At 43.5% G+C, this 21,830-nt stretch overlaps 1 protein-coding gene across 1 annotated transcript in view; it reads left to right on the top strand.

The window, feature by feature from the left end:
* The window catches only part of DOCK5 (dedicator of cytokinesis 5), a 202,846-nt gene that overhangs the window by 51,965 nt on the left and 129,051 nt on the right, over positions 1 to 21,830 (top strand). Inside the window, 1 exon segment of the mRNA XM_027597925.2 lies at positions 3,323 to 3,406. Coding sequence (XP_027453726.1) covers positions 3,323 to 3,406 — 84 coding nt within the window.

The raw sequence follows: 21,830 nt of genomic DNA, 5'->3' as shown, positions 1-21,830 counted from the left end.
TGACACAGCAACCTCATTACTTCCTGTTTCCATCTGCGAGCAGGGCCACTGGAAGGAACAGACCAGTTCTGTGGGAGTCAGTGAATGGGGACTGGGGGGAAGTCAAGAACATGAGATCTATATTTTCTATGGAAAACCAGACATATACTTAGTGGGCAAAACCATTGAGTCACCCGACTCTCAGATGAAGGAGGAGAACTTCAGTGGAATGGCAGCCGTGGCCCGTGGCCCAGTGGCCAAGAAGAGGTCTAGGAGTCAATGGGGAACTAACTGCTACATCTCAATCCAGTGTAGTTTCTCCGAATCCACTTCATTGGCCCAACCTTGTTCTGAATTCATAGTCTAGTCCAAAAGCTCAACAGTAAATTAATATCAACATAATTTGTCCAGGCTTCTGTGCCAAGACTACAAAAGAACACTCTTTGGGTAAGTCCCTCCAAAAAGAGAGACCACTTAAAAAAGATGTAGCTGGAGGTGTGCTCCTTCCGTTCATGGATAGACTGCGAGGTAAGGAAAAATCTGCAGTCAGGCTGCAGACATAGGGTGAATTGCATGTTCGAGAAAGAGGAGGGAGTACCCACAGTTCACAGTGCGGGGACAACTTTCTTCATTTTTTTAGTGACCCTTGTGTGATCTGGCAGATGGACTGAATGACCATCCTCATGCGCTCATTAGAGCTGCAGATATGGGGAACGTCTTTGTTCCTTGAATCGTCAAGTGAATGGCTAGAACTGAATCTCTGAGGTGGTTCTTTCCTCCTGGAAGGATGCAGATTCCTTATCAAGAGAGTGAGGGTAACAACTAGACCTACTTTAAAAACAAACAAACAAAAAACCCGGCTTTATTGAACTCTAATTTATATACTATAAAATCCACCCCTTTCAAGTATATAGTTCAATGAATGTTAGTAAATTCACAGAGTTGTGTAACCATACCCTCAATCCGGTTTGAGGATGTTTTCACCTCCCTGAAAACCTCCCTCATGACTGCTGTGTTCAGTCGCCCTTCCCTCCTCTCCCCTGCCCAGGCAACCAGTAATCGGCGGTACTATCTCCCATAGATTTGCCTGTTCTGGACATTGCTAATAACTGGAAGCCTAAAATAGGCATTTCACATATGGTTGTCATTTAGCATAATGTCTTTTAAGTTCCCCTATGTTGTAGCATGTGTCCGTATGTCATTCCTTTTTGTTGCTGAGTAGTGTTCCATCGTACGGATATATCCTAGTTTACATATCTATCCATGCATCAGTTGATGAATTGTTTCCACTTTTTGGCTATTGCGAATAATGTTGCTATATTGGTTTCCTATGACTACTGTGACAAATTCCTACAAACTCTAGTGGCTTAAAACAACAGAAATGTATGCTTTCACGGTTCTGAAGACCAGATGTCTAAGGCGAAGGTGTTGACAGCCCACGCTCCTTCTAGAGACTCTGGGGAGAGTTCATTCCTCGCCGCCGCCTCTGGTGGTGATGCCAATCCCTGACGCAGCCTTTTCTTCCATCTCCATGTTGCCTTCTCTTCTATGCATCTCCCCTAAGTCCCTCTGGCCCTCTCTCCCCAGGATACATGTGATTGCCTTTAGGGCCCACCCTGATAATCTAGAAACAGCTCTTCCTCTTAAGATCCTTAATTTACTCAAATGTTTGGCCACACACGGTAGCATTCACAGGTTCCAGAAATTTGATGTGGCTATCTTCTGGGGGGTTATGTTTCTGCCTACCGCAGCGGTTGGGAATATTCACATAAGGTCGCTGCACAGATGTGTTTTCATATCTCTTCATAGGTAACTGGGAATGTCATTGCTGGGCCACAGTGGAAATTTAGGTTTTGCTTTCTAAGAAACTGTCCACCTGTTTTCTGAAGAGGCTGGGCCATTTTACATTCCTGCTCATGATGTCTGAGGGTTCCAGTCTCTCCACATTCTTATCAGTTGTCTGCCTTTTTGAAACTATAGCCATTCTAGTGGGGGCGAAGTGGTAACTCATTGTGGTTTTAATTTGCATTTCCCTGGCAACTAATGATGATAAGTATCTTTTCATGTGTCTTAGCCCGCATATGATTCTTGGTAAAATGTCTCTTCAGAGCTCTTTTTTTTTTTTTAAGATTTTATTTATTTATTTGACAGAGAGAGAGTTAGTGAGAGCAGAAACAAGCAGGGAGAGTGGGAAAGGGAGAAGCAAGGCTTCCCACTGAGCAGAGAGCCCGATGCGGGGCTCGATCCCAGGACCCCGGGATCACGACCCGAGCCGAAGGCAGACGCCCAACTGACTGCGCCACCCAGGCGCCCCTCTCTTCAGAGCTCTTACCCATCTTAAAATTGGGTTGTCATCTTTTTGAATTATAAGACTTAGCCTATTTTTCATAATCTGGCCCAGTCACTGCCAGTCCTAACGATGTGGTGATTGAGGTGACCTTGATGAGGAGGCCTGGGACCATTCAGGTTCCCAGGATGCCTGGAACTGGGATAAGGCAGCCATGTCTGCAGCGTGTCCTGTCAATCCGTTCTTCCCAGGTAGATGAGACTCACGGTGGCCTTTTGACTACCGATTACTATGTCAGAGAAGCAAGGAGATGACTCGTTCTGTGTCTTAGAGATCATAAGCTCGGTGGTGGTGTAGGCTGGCTGTTGCCTGATGAACAAGGGGACTGATCTAAAGAACCCCACAGCATATTCTCATTGTAGCCTGTTTTTTTTCTTTTCTTTGTTTCTTTCTTTCTTTCTTTTTTTAATGGTTAATTTATTTTAGAGATAGAGAATGCTAGCAAGAGCATGAGTAGGGGGAGGGGCAGAGTGAGAGAGAGAACCCTGGAGCAGACTCCCCACTGAGTGTGGAGCCCAATGCGGGGCTCAATCCCAGGACCCTGAGATCATGCCCTGAGCCAAAGGCAGATGCTTAACGACTGAGCCACCCAGGCACCCCTAGCCTGTTTTTTTTTTTTTCTTTCATAACTTGCCACAATTTAGGTAGTTTTTTTCTGTAATATTATACATTGAATATCCTCCTCCCTCTCCTAGATGATTGAAAACCCCTGGGATAAGGACCACATCTGTGTGTTTTGTCACTGTCACCGGTCTCTAACACAGTGTGCAGTAGGCAACCAACCAAATTTTGTCAGATGGAAGAATGACTGGAACATACCAGTCATGGGGGGTCGAGGAGGATGTCCTCTGCTTTGCAGTGGGTGATTCACACGAAAGCATGAAATAGAGGGTTGTTTGTTAAATAAGTAATTCATTAGCCACTGCATGTGCTGCTTAGGGACTTGTATTTTAACTGCCACTGATGCCATTTCCCCCATGTATTTCTCCTTTCCAGCTATCTATAACTACAATGCTTCTCAAGATGTGGAGCTCTCCTTGCAGATTGGAGACACGGTTCACATCCTGGAGATGTATGAGGGTAAGTCTGGATGGCCTTCTGCCAGACGGGGAAGGGGAAAAACGGTGGAAGTTACTTATTAATAAGGCACTTAGAGCAAACATCAATATGCTTTACTTCCTAAAGTCGTGCTAGTAAAAATCCAGGAAGTACTTTAGGTTATACAATTTCCTACCGAGGATGATTTCAAAACAGCCTGTTGAATACAGGAGTGCAAATGTGCCCAGACATCCAAATCTCAAAGTATGTGAGTCGTTGAAGCCCAAGCCCTGGATGCAGAAGGATCCGCCACAGGGCTGGCTTGGGAGGAGCCACGTGGGACACCAGATTGGCTGTCATGCCAAGGGGCACTGCTGATTAAGTGGCTCTTTCTACTCAGCACTAACTGTTGCCAGATTGGGGGAGAAATGAGGGAGAGACCTACTGGTGTTGCTGAGATTCTTTCACAGAATTAGGTCAGGGCTACGGCTGATCCAGAAAGCCCACTAGTATATTCCTTGCAACTAGCTCGGGCCACGGAGGTGGTTCCAGTTAACCTGTTACTGGGCTGTAGAATAGTACTCAGGATTCCTGATCTGTCCGAGAGGGACGAGTCATGTCTGCTTCCACTGCATCCCACCCCACCCCAAGCTTTTAGCTCCAACTCAAACTCTCGGATTCCTAGCAGGACTCTTCCATGTATCCACATTTCTGATTCAGATCCCCAGAGTACAACAAACATGTATCCAGGCCACTGAAGTTGAGGACCAAAGCAAAGACCAACTTTTAGGGCCCATTTATTCTCTCTGAAGATTGAGACAGGAATGAGGTAGGACGCTAGGCAGACTTTCCTCATAGAGTGAGGCTTGTGAGAATCAGGATCTCTAGATTTTCAGGATCTGCACTCCCCCTCACCCCAGTAAATGCTCATGATGGTGGAATGGCAGAGGTGGTCAAGAACCTAATGTGGATTCCTAGGATGGGGAAGAAAAGATGTGAAGCCAGGAGGAAAGGAAGCAAGGTTTGGCCATAGAAAAGCTAAGTCATTCTGCCCAATTGCACAGAAGACTGTTATTCCTGCTGCCTCCCTTTATTTTTAGGCAGAGGGCAGGGGTTTGCTTCTCCCTTCCACACAAATCAAAGTACAATCATGCAGCTCTTAGGGGAAGGGAAAAGGCGGGGGGGCTGTGTGGACTCTTCCGCTACTCTCTCTTTTCTGTTTTCATCCTCACCATCTCAGGTCCAGCCCAACATCAATTCCATGTAGTCCCTGAGTCTCTGAGACGCAAAGGACAATCCACTATCGTCTCGTCTCAGGACTCCTTTGCATATTGAAACCATAGTCCCCTCAATACTTACTAGGTCATACCTCTTTGTTAGGGGTCAGATTAATCCATTCTATTTAGTGTATCTATGGGCACACATTTTTGCATTGTACAGGTGAAAGGTGTATATTCGGTATCTGTAACTCTTCCAAATGGGCTTGAAAAGAATGTTAGGATCATGGGGTGAGAGTTCTAGATGACAATCAGATTCTGATTTCTCCATCTTTTTTTTTTTTTCAAATTTGCTCTATGTTAATGTTTTTCTGCATTTTCCATCACTGAGAGAACCATGTTAAATCTTCTACAGTGCTTGCAGTTTATGGCAGTGATGATTTACAGTGATGTCAGTTTTTTGCTTTATATATTCTCAGACCTGTTTTAGGTACATACAACTTTAACTTTAGTATTGTTATATTAAGCAATTTTAACTTTTAATTCCTGTTTATTACATCTTTTACCATTATTTTTGTCTGTAGCAATGCTTTTTCCTTTAGCCTAGTTTGTCTGAAATTACAGTTAACTCATTGGCAGTCCAGGATTCCAGTTTTTGTTCTCTTGGACTCATGAGGCCATCAGAAATGCTGCCCAGCCATTCAGTACACTTTTTTTAATTCAGCAGGAGCCCCAAGAAGAGAGCAGCCTCGGATGCTGGTTTCATCTTTCTGAGTCTTGTTCTTTTTCAGATCTTTACCTCATAATTCCCATTTTACCATGTTAGATTTTCAGTATGTGTGCACGTGTGTGTATGTGTTTGTGTGTGTTGTGTTGTCAAGTTTTTCTAAGTGTACTGTGTGTGTAGGAGGGAAGAGTGGAGAGTTGATTGGAAATAAAGTAGATAATGTCTTTTGAATACATTTTCAAAATTCTTTTTCATCTCTATGTGACCCCAGCATATTTTTTGAAATAGCTAATTGGAGCACTTTGTCCTCATAGGATTCATATTAATGACCATTTTATATTTGCATCTTCTCCGTACTTTACTGAGTAATCTCCCAATTGACCAATGAACATTCCTAAAGGTAGCACTCCTCTGGAGCAAGCTGAGGGGGTCACTGAGCTTGGTTGAATATAAATGTAATCAGAGATGCACAAACACATTCATTTCAAGTCCAAAAGCCACAGCGCTCCCAGCGTTCTGCAGCTCGGACAGTGGTATGCTTGCCGGTGCCGGCCCCGCTGATAGAGGTCACACAAAAACCTGCCACTTTATTGATGCTGCATCTTGAATATGATGATCCTGGTGCTCTAGTCCTGACAGCAGGAAGCTTGTATGCCTGTTAATTGCTACCATAAAATACTTGATCTGCCATAGGACTCCTTGATGTCGAAAAAGGATGTCTGTGCCCAAAACTGCTGCGTGTCAAGGTATGAATGGGCAGACTTAGAACATGAGCTTACAGAGTTCATTTACCACCACCAAGTGGCCTGTCAGTTTTACAGAGATTCTTATATTGGATTAAGCTTTTATATAGTGCTTATTTTATGGGATTAATTTTTTTTAATAGTGCCCACCTTGCTAGATGCAGTGATAGGTTCTTCTATCTCCTAAGTACTTCGAATTCTTGGCTGGGTTCTCAGATTCCTTTATTATTTCAGGCAATGCAGGACTAAGTGAGGGCAGGAGTACTTTGCAAACATTAAACACGGTGGAAAAGCTGAGTAATAACTTGAGTTCTCTCCCTTCCTCCCTCCCTCCCATCTCTTCTTTCCTTTAAAAAAAAATAATAAACAGAATGGAAACACCCAGAGTACTGCCAGATGGCATTTAAGGCTAATGCTGGCACTATCTTCCAGCTTCCTGTTGAATTTGGCTCCCAGGGCTCCCCACTGCACGCTCTGCCCACCCACCCCCCCCCCCACCCGCCTTTGCGATATTCACATACCAGACCAGTGGGTGCTTTTTCCGGTGTGGACGGGAGTCTACCTTTCTGGAGCCCAGATACAGAAAATTCTTTTCTGCCCACAACCCGCCACAAAATACCACTTAGGACTCTTCTTTTGCTGTTTCCTGCCCTGTGGTTGAATGAATAATTACGAAAGTGGTAGCTCCTTGAAGGCAAAGCCCGCTCCTCTTTCATTTCAGGGCTGGTGCCTAGCATAGCACCTGGCATAGAGTGGGTGTTCTGCAGAAGTCTGCTAAGTGAAGATAAAATACGAGACCAAGGCAAACCCATTGGAGCAAGGCAAGCTAGTGTGGAGAGTAAGAGGGGTAGGGGGGTCACCTCCATAAAACCCCAGATATTATAGGCAAAGCTGTTCTTCTCCTTCCATGAGGGAAATACAGGAGGTTCCAACATTTCTCCGCCCTTTGCAGACTGCAGAAGGATTTGTTATTGCATGAGTTTTTTGCTTTTGTTTTTAATAACAGCTTCATTGAGATCTATTTCAAATACCATGCAATTTACCCATTTAAAGTACACGATTCAATGGCTATTTACAAAGTATGCCATTCACAGAGTTGGGCAACCATCATCACTATCTACTTTCAGAACATTTTGATTATCCCAGAAAGAAACCCTGTACCCATTTGGTGGTCATTATCCCCCAGCTCCAAGCAACCACCAACCTAATTTCTGTCTCTGTAGATTTGCCGAGTCTAGACATTTCATGTAAATGGGATCATATAATATGTGGTCTTTTGTGACTAGCTTCTTCTACTTAATGTAGTGTTTTCAAGGTTCATCATCATTGTAGCATGTATCAGTACTTCCTGTCTTTTTATGGCTGAATAAAATTCGTTGTATGCATATATCACATTTTATTTATCCATTCATTAGTTGATGGACATTTGGATTGTTTACACTTTTAACCTATTCTGAATAATGCTGCTATTAACATTTATGTACAAGTTTCTGTGTGGACATAAGTTTTCACTTTTCTTGGGTATGTTCCTGAATTGCTGGTCATATAATAGCTTTTATGGTTAACCTCTTGGGGAACTGCCAGACTGATTACTTGAGTTTTGCCACTAAAATAGCCCAAATGAGTGAGCTGTTATCACTTATCACTCATGTCTTTCTGTCACCTTGCCCCTGAACTTCATTTGTTACTAAAAATAGGGGCAGGGAAGTAGAATTGACTGAGAAGCTATATACTGCTCATCTTTCACAGGCCCCCAAGAACTATTTTCCTTCAGAGGCTTTTTCAGGGAACAAAAATCCTCAAGGGCTGAAGCAAGAGTCCTCTCTCTTTTCTTCATCTTTAGTACTAGCCTAGCCTCTAGTCATTGCCTTGTCTTTGCTTCTTTAACCAGACAAGGGATTTGATAGTGAGACAGCTATTCCCCATCTAAAATGTTCTTTCCCACCCCAGATCCATGGGCATGGCTGAAAAGAATCACTGCTACCGGGAGATTCCAGTTGTGGTCATTTGTTCATTCAAAAACACTTGCTGAGCAAGTATTACGCTCTTTATTATATGCCAGGTACCTTTATTGAGCACAGGAGATGTTCTAGGCACTGAGGTCACCTGAATGACGAAACAGCAAGGTTCCTGTTCTCACAGGGTTTCCATTCGAGGGATAGACAAAAACAAGTGAACTAAGTAAGTAAACAAAACAATTCAGATACTTAAAAGTCCTACGAGGAAAAAAGGTTGGTATTTCCAGGCCCAGAAGAAGATGAGAGTGATGGACAGGGAACAGAGGGATAAGGCGGGACTACTTTTGTCCCTTTTGAGGGTGACCATCCTGGGCAGGACACTTAAACTCTTTTTGTGTCATGGTCATTGCATCTAGAACTGGGTTACTTTTTGAATTGAAAGTGATTAAATGAAAGTGCTCTGAAAAATTAAGTTTACAGCATTCCTTTTACCATTAAGCTCTCCTCTCCTGCGATTAACCAAATTCCAGTCATAAGTGATTTAATGCTCAGGGTCTGCTGTTCCACCAATGGATACTGGTTTCCTGCATTTGATTCATATCCATTGCTAACTCGTTTTCAGCTCTATAAACCACGCACAAGCTCAAGAGAGAGGGTAGCTGGTGTTAACAGTGATTTCTGGGGGTAAGCATAACACAGTTGGCCATAACAAAATGAGATAATGTCTCAAAGGCGTTCCAAGCTCTACAGAAGCAGGCAGAGCATAAAGCTTTGTACAGTTTTAGTGTTATATGTAAGGACCCAAAGGATAGTACAAATGCTTTCATTGGAACCAGACGAAACAGGCAATCTTGAAAAGTTGAAATAAAAAGAAGCATTTGTGTATATACAGGAGGTCCCTAATATACCCATGTCATTTCTTCTGTATAGAATGAGTCCAGTTTTCAAATGCACCTTAATCAAGAAATCCATTCCCTTATAGTAAAGGGAATTAATATGGATTATGACTTGAGCTGTACATATCTTGAATCTTATCTTGATAAAGCAGGCTTTTTTTGTGAGCACGTATAGAGGGCAGGCTTATGGCAGATAGGTAGAGGTACATGACTCTGAACTTGGACTCCTTGGTTGACAAAACAGAAGCATGAAAAAGAAGAGAGTGCTTCTGAACTTGTTTCAAGCAGGGGCTTAATCATCTCTCTGAGATGTGCTAATTGGACCTGCATTGGACCATCTGACACAGAAAGGTCTTACTGAACTCTTTCAGAACGTCCGAGTCAAGAAGATGGGTTGTCACATCCTATGGTCCTGTACAACAGTGTCCCAACCCAGTAGCCTTGACATTCCTTGATTGTACCTCTTTTCTTTGCCTTCTTTATTTGGTCAGCCATACCCAGTGGTCATACACAGGTGAGAGATAAGGAAAATCATAACTAACTTTTAAAAATCAGTTCTTAACAGCACGTGTAAACTTTTACTGGGTATAAGCTGAGATATGGCATTTGATGTATTTGTAACTTTCATTTACTTTTGTTACCGCATTAGTCAGGATCATTGAAAGTTTATTATAATTCAGAATCCATAGTCTCGCCATTTTCTAGTTATAAAAACAACTGCCGTTCACAAACATCGGTGGCAGTGAGCCCAATAGCTTGGATTTTATGATAAGGGCTGTGTGTGAACATTCTGGCACCAGCCTGGAAAGCAAATGAGGCCGTGTGGCATTTTGTTGAGTGTGCTGGTCACTTCCCACATCTGTTTGACCTTTACCTTAAGTCCTGCTTGTCAGCCACTACTGCTGGAGACATATGTTCCCGAGATGTGTTTTTCAAAAGATGAGTGTGGCGGCAGGAGTGTGTTTACAGAAAAACTAATTAAAAAGTGGAGCCAGTAAGAAGTCTCCTCTCAATCTTAGCAAAAGGAGAATGACTTTTCTTGTTCTGTCTTTTGAGATATGTGTGAATGTGCTTCTAAAATGCCATCTTCAAAATGTCTGTTCTTTGTATATTAGGCCTACATGGGATCTTCTAGGATTGGGGTCAGAACTTTTTTCTGAGTGGTGCCTTCATTCACTTACTTTGCCATGAACTGGCGCCTGGAGTTGGCCCATTCGAGCGGCTGCCCACGCACCAAAGGAGGCAAGCTCAGCCTGAAAGCAAAGGCGTTTTAGGGGATACTCTGGAGGAACGTTCTCATGAGCTTTCAGTGTCCCATAAATTTTGGTCCTCAAGGGATCCTGGGGGGACCAAGGGGTCAAGAAGGTGGCAAAGTGGTGGGTACCTCCTTCCATCCCATGCATAATACATAACCACTCGTGACTCCCTTCACACCTCTGAATGTGGGGCCATTCACATTATTTGGTGTATAACTTTTATCAAAAATGCGTTAGGTGTCTTATCTCCATTGGGAAATCTGGCACATCAAACCATCGTGGGGCTAGGTACGACTCAGTGAAGGACGAGGGTAAGGAGAAAGTCCTAGAGGGAGGTTTAAGATTGATTGAAGGCAAGCAGGGATAGGATTTTTCTCCTCTTGTTTATATCTGGAGAGAGAAGATTAATGTATGCCTCTACTTTGCTCATAGTAATGTGAGAGCAATTTATGATCTCAAAAAGCATATAAGGGGACTTGGGCATCCTAAGTACCCACTCTGTGCTGGAGTGTCCCATTTTACTCAACCCGTGCAAGCAAATCATTCAGTAGAAAGTGTTGCAGAGAGCATGCTGCCTGAAAAAAACTAGATGCTGCGAATTAGTCTTAGAAGCGCAGAGAACTGTGGTTCTTTCCCTGGCCTCACCTCCATGTGTAACCAGGCTACACAGAGCTGCGGCCAGGGCAGGAGAGGAAGGATTCTTGTTATATATGGATTATTAGTCTCACTTTTATGTTCTGCATGTGTGTCCCCAGCTAATATTCCTCTGAGCAATATTAAATATGTGTGCACTTAACTTTGACAACAGGAATATGAGTTTCAGCAACCGTACCGAGCACGTCAGTCCCTCTTCTAAATGGCAGGAGTAATCGACACTGAATTCCTAACCTCGAATACTTGCTTAGTGCTCACCGATGCAGACTGAAGAGTCTGTCACTACAGTTGGAATTGAAGGAATGGGAGGGGGCAGGTGTTTGAATTAGTCTTACTATCACATTCATTGCCCACTGAATGTCAAGTCAGGCCTTAGAAGCCCCTATTTGGGTAACTTCTGGGGTTTTTTTTTTGGCTGCATTCAGTATCTACTCAGGCCCTGAGTTACTCAGCACTATTTTCTCAATTATTCAAGCCATCGTCATATAGTTTTTCTGTCACCCAAGCTGTTTCTTCTACTTTTTCTTGTTACCTTTCCCTTAAAGTCATCTTTTCTATGGTTTTCTTGGGGGCAAGGAGCTTATTCTCTTGGAAGAAAGAGGTATGTCTTAATCAGGTGCTACAGTTATGGAAAAAGGCTTCCCCCTCGCCTGGTATCCCAGCTGCCTTATGTATATTTCAGCTTTGTCGTCAGTAACTTGAGAATAATTTAGAGAGGTTCTTCTCCTTCTTGCAGGAAGCACAGACACATTCCTCACAAAACAACAAAAAGAGAACTTTAGTCTGGCATCATTAGCCCGGGAACCAGACAATGGCCCTAGAAGTAGGAGATACTCCCTGGATTATGTCACTGGTACCCTCGGTTCCAAATTTGTCTGGCATTTTACTCTCCTCTGTTCGCCAGGCATTGAGCTGAGGACTTTCATGTACTGAATGTTAGCTCTTGCGATCATGGGAGACTGGAGTTCCCGATGCTCGTTTAGTAAATGTGAAAATCAGGTTCAGAAACTTGAAACTTCATATACAGCCGTTAAATGCTAGAGCTGTGATTCTCACCATGGTTTTTTGGAATCCAAGTAGAATGTTCTTTCCACATTGTGAGGCCTTTGAGGAAATGACGCTTCTCTATTTTGGACCTAACCTATAGTGTTTCAAAGAGGGTGAGGTTCTTTTGCTTTTTAAGTAGCTGTCAGACAAGCTTCCCACCACCCCGAATGTGTCTGTGTTGGGGTGAGCTCTTTCAGAACTTCCTTTCCCCCATGGCTCATCCACACTCGCTTGCTGCTCTGGCCAGGGGGGAGTCTCCTCACTGCTCTCCAAGCCCACTGTGTGCTTGGGCCCCCTGCACCCCCAGTGCCAACGTGCCTCATCTGCCCCTCCGCCTCTCCTCTGCCTGTTTTCGAGAGCTGGCTTTCTCTGAGCAGGTGGGCACATCTGTTCCAGGGGAGCACAGCCCTGTCATCTCCCCCACCCAGAGATAGGGGCCCCCTTCCTCCGGCCCACACACTCCAGGTCAGAATTACTGAGGGGCTGGGCTACAGTTACCCACAGTGTGCCCAACCCCCTTAGGTGTGGCAGGCAGGTCAGAGAGGGAAAAGTAAGCAGAGAGGTCTCTCTCTGGAGGGGTCTCTGACCACCCCAACCTGAAGCAGTCTCCCTTCCCAATGTGTTTGTGGCAGTGAGTGTCCAGCTGGTGTCCCCATCTGTGCCCTCCTGCTTGTATTAGTCCAGAAGGCATTTGCACTGAACCCAGTGGTCTTTGGCTCACACAGTCTTGGAAAGTCCCACCTGGTTCACGTTCGTGCCCTTGCTGCTGATCTTTTGCTACCAGGACTCGTACTGCCATCACCACTACTGGGTCCCCGCCTCTGTTTCTGCCACTGTTGATGTCACACCCCCGACAGCATCTGCTCGTCTCTGTCTCGGTTCTCAAAGTGGAGCCCAGTGGTTCACTTTCAGAGTCCGTAAGTACAGCTTTGCCCTTTCATTTTTAGGATGCATTCCACTGAGGAACTTGAAGCAGGTTTCTAAGTGACCGGACTGATGGGGTCTTGGGACAGCGCCATCCGTGTCACATGCGCGCTAAGCTAAGGCACGCACGCTTCCATTGCCTCTGCACGGGCGGTTTCCTCTCTTGCTGGGGCCTCCATTCTCCCTTCAGAAAGGAAGGCCGTCTGTATCCGTGCGCTTTACCTTGATGTCCTCCTCAGGAGGCTTAGATGGTCGCCTGAGAAAAGCAGCGTGCGCTACAGTTTCAGAAATCCTCGGTAACTAGCTGTGCAGGTTTGTCTTCCCTCACCTGTGTCTCTGTTCCACTGGCGATCAGATTGGAAAGGCTGAGATGGGGGGTTGGGGTTTATACTCTCAAACTCCTGGAGGCTCCACAGAGCCTAGCATAGGTGTTTATAAAGATGGGCCCCCTAAATATATATCTTGCTTGTTGAATTGATTCCTCATTCACAAACCTGCATCCCTCTCTTGTCCATCTTGCAAATTGGTGCTGATGATAAAACCAGTCTTTTTTTTTTTTAAAGATTTTATTTATTTATTTGAGAGAGAGAGTGAGAGAGAGCACAAGAGGGGGGAGCGGGAGAGGGAGAAGCAGACCCCCTGCTGAGCAGGGAGCCCGATGCAGGACTTGATCCCGGGACTCCAGGATCATGACCTGAGCCGAAGGCAGTCGCTTCACCAACTGAGCCACCCGGGCGCCCGATAAAACCAGTCTTAACGGTGAATTGCAGCGAAACTATATGCCGTATCCTGTCATTTCAGCTTTCTCGAACTGGTTGGATAAGCTTGAGAGAGACGTGCGTCGCAGAGGAGGGCAATTAGAGCCAATGGCAAGATGACTGGCTGCCAGCAGGATTACTTTGCTTTAAGAAAAAGAAAGAAGGAAAAAGGCACATCCAGGAAATACAGCGGGAGTTGGCAAACCAGAGTGGTGATGTAGATTAGCCTAGAGGAAATTTTATTCCCCCCGTGTCACTGAGCTGCAGGGTGTCTGTGAATCCAAGAGACCTTTCCTCCTTTCGCAGTAGCCATTTGGCTGTCATCTCCATTCTGCCAACTGCATCTGCCCCCACCCCCACCCTGGACCAGGTCCTCCTGCCCGTCTCGGGGGATGTTTGCTGCTTGAAAGAAGTCTCTTGTAGGCAACAGGAGAAACCTCAGCGTTTTTAGCTATGGAGTGATAAGGTTAACAAGATGGGGAAAAAAGTAGAATGTTTTTGTGGAAGGAAATTGAAGCCACAAAAGCCTTAATTACTTGAACAGTTGAAGAAATGGGAGTCCCACAGAACGAGGCCTGTGCATTTCAGATGAATCCTTTTCATTAGGAACAATGCCTCCTCTTCTCTGGACATTCTGCCCTCCGGGGAGGGGCTTGGGCCCCGCCCAGCTCTGCCAGTGAGCGTGGGATCCCAGGGGGAGAGGAGGGTCTCTGGGACCTTGCTGTCAGATCATGCTTTGGAGATGCAGATTTTTTCGTGCAGCCCTTGCATCATCTGTTCTGTCGTGACCACCAGCTCACAGGACCTTCTCTTTCTCTTTGATGAAGTTATTTAAAGTTTATGGCTTGCCTGCTATGTTCCAGGCACCCCAAAAACAGGCCTCTTTCCTGTTCACTCAAGAAATAAAATGAAAGATGGAAACCTCGTCTCTTTCTTTTCCACTTACTTGGCATGCTTGCCTGCATGGGTGTTTTATATTGTTTGGATTCCATGGCTAAGCTTCCTTCCTATGAGAGGCAGTGCCTTTGCCTTGAGCAAGAATCGCATATGCTGCGTGGCCGAGGAGGCAGGTGGTGGAAGGCAAACAGTGATGAACCCGGTGGGAGGCGACCTGTGTTTGCATTCCCAGCTTAGATAGTAAGTCCCTGGTTGACTTTGCACAACCTTTCCAATTCCTTGCCTGTATTTCCTCGTTTTTAAGTAAGGTTGTTAGACTTTGGGGAAGTCTGAGTTCTTTTGGAGCTCATGCTTGTAACATCTATCTGTGTGTCGTAAAGGCATAAAACTGAGCTAAGATGTTTGACTGGGAAGACTGATTTGTTTCCCAAAAAGGTATAAAAGAATAGAGTCATCTTTTACTATCTTTGCATCCTTTTCCTTTCTGCCTTTGAACTTATTTTCAAAAGCACTGGTGAGGCTGGTGGGCATGCAAGCTGGTGCAGCCATTCTGGAAAACAATAGGGAGGTTCCTCAAAAAGTTGAAAATAGAGCTATCCTATGACCCAGCAATTGCACTGCTGGGTATTTACTCCAAAGATACAAATGTAATGATCCGAGGGGCACCTGCACCCCAATGTTTATAGCAGCAATGTCCACAATAGCCAAACTGTGGGAAGAACCCAGACGTCCATCGACAGACAAATGGATAAAGAAGATGTGATGTATATATACACAATGGAATATTACTCAGCCATCAAAAAAAAAGAAATCTTGCCATTTGCAATGACATGGATGGAACTAGAGGGTATTATGCTAGCAAAATAAGTCAATCAGAGAAAGGCAATTATATGATTTCACTCATGTGGAATTTAAGAAACAGAACAGGAGCATAGGGGAAGGGATGGAAAAATAAAACAAGATGATATCAGAGAGGGAGACAAACCATAAGAGACTCTTAACTATAGGAAGCACACTGAGGGTTGCTGGAGGGGACCAGGGGAGGCACGGGGTAACTGGGTGATGGGCATTCAGGAGGGCACGTGATGTAATGAGCACTGGGTGTTATATACAACTGATGAGTCACTGAACTCTACCTGTGAAACTAATAATACATTATATGTTAATTACCTGAATTTAAGTTAAAAAAATAAAAACACCCGTGAACTGCCCAGTGCATTTGGAAAATGAGCATCCCGTAGTTGTAGGACAAGGCTCCAACAGCTGAGCTGTTTGTCCTCTGAGGAGTTTGTACCCAGCTGTTTCTGCTCACCAGCTTCCCTGGAGGGACCTCAGCCATCTCTCCGAGGGACATTCGCTTGGGGATGGGAGGGCAGGCTTTGGCCATGGAAACCAGCCAGAGGAACCCAGCGGGTTTACCTGGCTCGCAGGGGATGGACCTTTGGCCTTGGCCTAATTAACTGCCAGACCAGTGACACTTAAAGGAAAAACAACAGGATTTAGCACCTGCTCTTCCTCTGTGGACCCTCCCCAGCATCCCTTCCCCTCCCCCACGTCATGGTGCATGTAAACAGTGGCTCCCTGTCTGTTTCTTGCCTTTAATCCCTGGCAGGTAAACAGTATCACAATATTGTGAATGTACTTAATGCCACTGAACTGAACACTTAATAGTTAAAATAGTATATTTGATGAATATTTGACAACACAAAAAGGGTTTATTGTTCTGAGGGTGGGACTAATTTATGTGGGACTGCGAGGAGAGCTTTTACAAAACTCCATGAATTACACATCTAGATAATGCTTTTATGGTTCATACAGTCTTGAGACCCCCTCAGTAATTGCCTTCGGAGTCTAGCATATTCGTAGTTCTCCCTTTGTGCGCCAGTGTCTTCAAGTCTGCCCATTAGAAGCCCTTTGTATTCAATTATTTGTTTATGGATCTATTTGCTTCCTCCTTGAAGACAATGTCTGGCCTGCTGGTGTTCAGTGTTTTTATGTATAATAAATGAATGGCCACATTAGCGATGTAAGCCCTTGGCTCCAGTAGCTCCTCCAAGAGTCTCTAACCACTTTCTAAAGTAGCCCCACCCCCATCCATCCCTCTCCCACGGTACTGTCCTTCCTTAATACCTTTTAGCCTCCTGTGCAGTTACTTTGTTTATTTGCTGGGTGTTTACAGGTATGTGGTTTTTTTCTTCCCATGATAAAGCAAGACTTAGAAGGATGGAGACACTATACGTCTTGCTCTCTTGGCATCTCTCTGTTGAATGAGTAAATGAATCTCCAATCTGTGATTGATCTTTTGGAAATAGCAAAACTCATTCAGATTAGCTTTGGCGCATAAAGTGAGAAGGGAAGAGGGATAATGTCTTAAGGAGGCACGATAAAAAGTAAAAATGATGGAGAAATGGTCCCGTGATTTTTGACACATGGCTCACTCTGGTTTCAGAGGCAGTTTCAGACAAAAATATTTAGTAATATTTGAGCAATGTCACTATCATGGAATTCTGTATCACCTTGAAGGGCTTACTTTGTAATGCTTATATGATAGTGTAAAATTTTGTATGGCTTTTAAAAATTGCAATAAAATTTGTATACAGTAAAATATACTCAGGTATTCAATGAATTTTGACAAATGAATGCACCCCATGTACCTGATACTCCTGTCAAGATACAGAACATTTCCCTTGCCCTAAAGAGCTCCCCGTTGCGTTCTTCTACACAGTTCTCACCCCAAAAAGCAACTACTGCTCCAACTACTGCGTTGGTTTTCCTGTTCTTCAACTTTATATAAATGGAATTATACATGTCTGTTGTCTTTGGATTCTTTCATTCCACGTAATGTTTTAAGGTTCATCGAGGATGTTGCTTATGACAGTAGTTTATTCCTTTTCATCACTGAGTAATACCCTATTATGTGAATATACCACAGTTTGTCGATACTCCTATTGATGGACATTTCAGTGGGTTCAAGTTTTTGACTATTAATAATAAAGCTTCGATACACATGCTTGTAAAGTGTTTTTATGAATGTAAGTTTTTACTCATCTTTTTTTTATTTAATTTTTTTATTTGAGAGAGAGAGTGTGCATGAGCGGGGGGAGGGGCAGAGGGAGAGGGAAAAGCAGGCTCCCTGCTGAGCAGGGAGCCTGATATGGGCCTCCGTCCCAGGACCCTGGGATCATGACCTGAGCCAAAGGCAGATGCTTAACAGACTGAGCCACCCAGGTGCCTGGTTTTTACTGATCTTGGGTGCATACTTAGAAGTGGGGATATTGCTAGGTCAGGTCATATGTATATATATTTTTTGGTGGTTTTTTTTTAATTTAAATTTTGTTAATTAACATATAGTGCATGTATGTTTAATCTTATGTGTAGCTACAAACAATGTGAGAGAATTCTAATTGCCCCTGTTTGTACCAGCTCTTCATAGAGACCATCTTTTTAACTTTAGCCATTCAAGTGGTTGTAGAGTAGTATCTCATCTAGAAAAAAAAATATTTACATTGAGTTGAATTCACCCTATTTAGCATACAGGTTTTGAACAATCCATGCAATCTGAAATGCCACTACAAGATAGAGAACAATTTTATCAGCACCCCCAGATTCTCCCATGTCCCCTGTACCAACCTCACAGCAACCTCTGCTTTGATCTGTTTCCTTTCTCTATAATTTTGCCTTTTCTAGTCCTGGCTTACCAGGACTTATTAGCTGTATTTTTTGTCTTAATTTTCAAATTTATCATTGTCATAAATGCATATAATTTTAAAGGCCAAGTCATTTCTGTCAAGTTTATAATGATAAACAGCCATCTCTTCCCACCTCCTCTTGGTTCCTGATTCTACTTTGAACTCTTTCAGCCCTTTGTTGTGGTGTATGCTTTTTCATTTCTAAAGAATCGTGCTTCTTTACTTGATATTTCCATTTTCATTTATTAACTGCTTCTAATGGAAGATAAGGATTTAGCTCTCTTAAAATTCCCACCAGCCACGCATATACCTGTCTGTGTCTGATAGAGACCTCCCAGTATAGATACATCATAATTTTTTCAAAGTTATTATTTAGATTACTGAGTCTATGTAGTATAAGCAGCAGATGCTGTGGAATGTACCTTCATTCTATTTCCTGTCTTGAATAATGTTTTTCTAGAGGTGTTAATTCTTCTTTTCTTGGTTCTCTGTGGACCTACTTCTTTTTCGTATCCAGACTTTCTGACAGAAGTCTTTACCTCCTTCTCATATGTTCAGACAAATGAGACAATTTCGCGGTTCCACTTGCTTTCTTGGATTTGTTCTCCATGGAGTCCTCTGCCCTCCTGCTCCGTCCAGAACTGGTCACTCTCCCGGCCACTTACATGGCTTCTTTTCTAAGTTCTCCATCATCATCTTTCTCAGGGTCAAAAAAAAAAATAAGAACCAGTATGTATCAGCAGAGCCAGGGATAATGTGCATCTGTGTATAAATACAGGTTAACACATCTATTAATTTTGACCTACCTATTTTAGGAGTCATGCGTACACGGGGGTACCTGCAAGTCCAGTTCAGCATCTTGGGTTCATTCTAGTTTTTTCCCTTTCTTGTAACTCTCTCCTATGACAATAAGAAACCTGGCTTCCAGGATTAATGTATTTACTTATTTCATCAGTTCCTCAGCATGTAACCAATCCGTCTCCATGACCACACCTCCTTCCACATGGTCACCGTCCTCAGTCTGTTCTCTCTCTGATAGCTCATGTCATTCCACTGCCTCCCCCCCGCCCCCCCCCGGCCTGCTGAAGTCGTGGTTGTGGATGCCCTTCTCTTCACCCTCTTCTTGTGGAGCCCCTGCCCCCCATGGATGCCCACCTTGTTCTGCCTGGCTCTGACACGCCATGCCAGTCCGGCCCCCTGTATGGATGCCGTCCCCACCCCCCTTGCAAATGCATAAGTTTCCCTGTCCCACTTCATGGTTCAGGGCTCAGTTGTTGCAGGAAAGGAAGCAGAAGATACATGTCTTGCTTCTGTCTCCCATCCCCCAATGCTTTCCTTTTTTCAGTCTTCCTATCCCAAAGAATTAATTATGGCCTTTCATTTGCTTAAACCCAAGATCTGAATGCCCTTGAATATTTGCCTTTTGTGGTGTGTGTGGGGAGGGTGGGGGGGTGGGCTCGATCTCAGGACCCTGAGATCTTGACCTGAGCGGAAAACAGATGCTTAACCAACCCATTGAGCCACCCAGGCATCCCAATGATTGGATATTTGTGTTTATTGCAAAATGTTCATCACAATAAGTCTAGTTAACATACATTAGCATACGTAGTTACAAAATTCTTTTTCCTTGTAATGAGCAGTTTTAAAACTTACTCTCTTAGCAACTTTCAAATATGCAACACAGTATTATTATCTATGGTTGCCATCATGTACATTTTACATCCCCATGACTTTGTCATTTTATAACTAGAAGTTTGTGCCCTTTGACTTCCTTCACCCATTTCGCCCTCACCTCCACCCCTGCCGCTGGCAACCACCAGTCTGTTCTATGTATCTGTGGGCTTGCAAACTCACTCTTTGAGACTGACATTTCAACTAAATCTAGGTAAGACTTGCCCTCTGGACTCACCATCCCCCACTGTTCTCTTCATTTTAATAATGTACTAATTTTAAAAAGCATCCAAGATTCTCCCCAGTTCACACTACTTATTGGTTGTAGGTGCTTGTTTGATAGAGCCTTCACTATCTCTTTGCATTGTGACGCATTTGGAAGCCTTAAAAGCATATCGTACTTAACTATAATTATCCTGTCTTAAATACTGGGATCAATTGGAACACCGTGTTCTTGCTTGTATCCCTTGCAGTTATTAGCAATTGAATTTATGGGATCCTGACAGCGTATGATTAAAACCCCAGAGATAGACACTATTCTGCTAGTACCTAATGCCAAGCAAAATGAACGTTCTACAAATTCAGTGTGGTAATTTTGTGCCTTTAGATGGGGGTTTTACACAAACCACAATTCTAGAGGAGACTTAGGAGGTAAAGAAAAAAAAATCTTTTTTTTTTCAAAAATGACAGGTTTCGGGGGGCGCCTCGGTGGCTCAGATGGTTAAGCGTCTGCCTTCGGCTCAGGTCATGGACCCAGGGTCCTGAGATGGAGCTCCACATGGGACTCCCTGCTCAGCGGGAGGCCTGCTTCTCCCTCTCCCACTCTCCCTGCTTGTGTTCCCTCTCTCGCTGTGTCTCTCTCTATCAAATAAATAAGTAAAATCTTAAAAAAAATAAAAATAAAAATAAATGACAGGTTTCAGAAGCATAATTCTGTGATGAATGGCTGTGCAAAAATACTGTTTACACAAGGACAGAGAGATTCCCCTGTGACAGTGGAGCAAAGTCCAAACTGTTGCATCTTGGTTTTGTAGGACACAGGGATGTGGAAACTGCTTGGAAGACACCATGTTCCTCCCCTTGCCTGCCCCTCCCCCGTCGCAGGATGAGCCTGAAGCCAGTCATTCATGCAAAGGCACTTTCCTGTGGCAGCAGAACCAGCTAGCGATGTCTAGCTCGGTGTTCTTCTTACACCTGGCTTTCTCGTGCACTTTGACATCCAAAATTGGGAGCAGTGTTTCCTCTTCAAATGTCTTTTTCTCAACTGTGGGCCTTGATAGAAATCTGTGAATGATTTCACAGCATAGTATCCTGTTCTTTCCTGTAAAACAAAACAAAACAAAATTCTTTAAATTTTGAATACTGACAGTTTAAAAATTTGTGAAAATATTCTTAAATTTATGCTCAAGGTGAATTCAACTTTCTTCTTGTAACATATCCAGAATAGATTGTGTCCTTTCTGGATGATTTCATGTAGAACAAATTGCAAGATAGTTCTAGAACCCTACTTAAGGCAAATGCCTTAAGTTTTAATTACAGTTTGCATCTACTCACTGTATGTAGATGGCTGTTTTACACATATGTACCGCTTACAGCTGGGTTTGCTTAGGCAAGATGACCAACTTGATGCCTGATGGACATGGGAATGAGGGAAATCATTACAGTAAATTACTTCTAACGAGTGTTCAATAAATATTTAATATAAGTTGTCTGTTTATGGATCGATTAAGTTGTGTACTCCCTTTACCAGATAGAGGGTGGAAAAGCATCCATAAATGTATGTGTATTTATTGGAATTTTTATAAAGAAGTTAAAGACTTTATTTAAAGCTTCATCAAGCCAACAAATTTTTTTATTGTCAGGGGTGTGAATAGCATTGCCAAGAATTGTTTAAAATATTCTTTTATTGTTTGTTTCAACTCTGTTAGGTGCCAATATTTATATATGTAAGATTTACCATTCCAGTTTAAAATTGTTCCAGAAGAGTGGTTCTTCACCTGAGAATTTAGATAAGAGAGAGACTATATAA

Source organism: Zalophus californianus, chromosome 2 (genome assembly GCF_009762305.2).
Source record: "Zalophus californianus isolate mZalCal1 chromosome 2, mZalCal1.pri.v2, whole genome shotgun sequence".
In the NCBI taxonomy this organism is placed as follows: domain Eukaryota; kingdom Metazoa; phylum Chordata; class Mammalia; order Carnivora; family Otariidae; genus Zalophus; species Zalophus californianus.
This window is presented reverse-complemented; position numbering and strand designations above follow the sequence as displayed.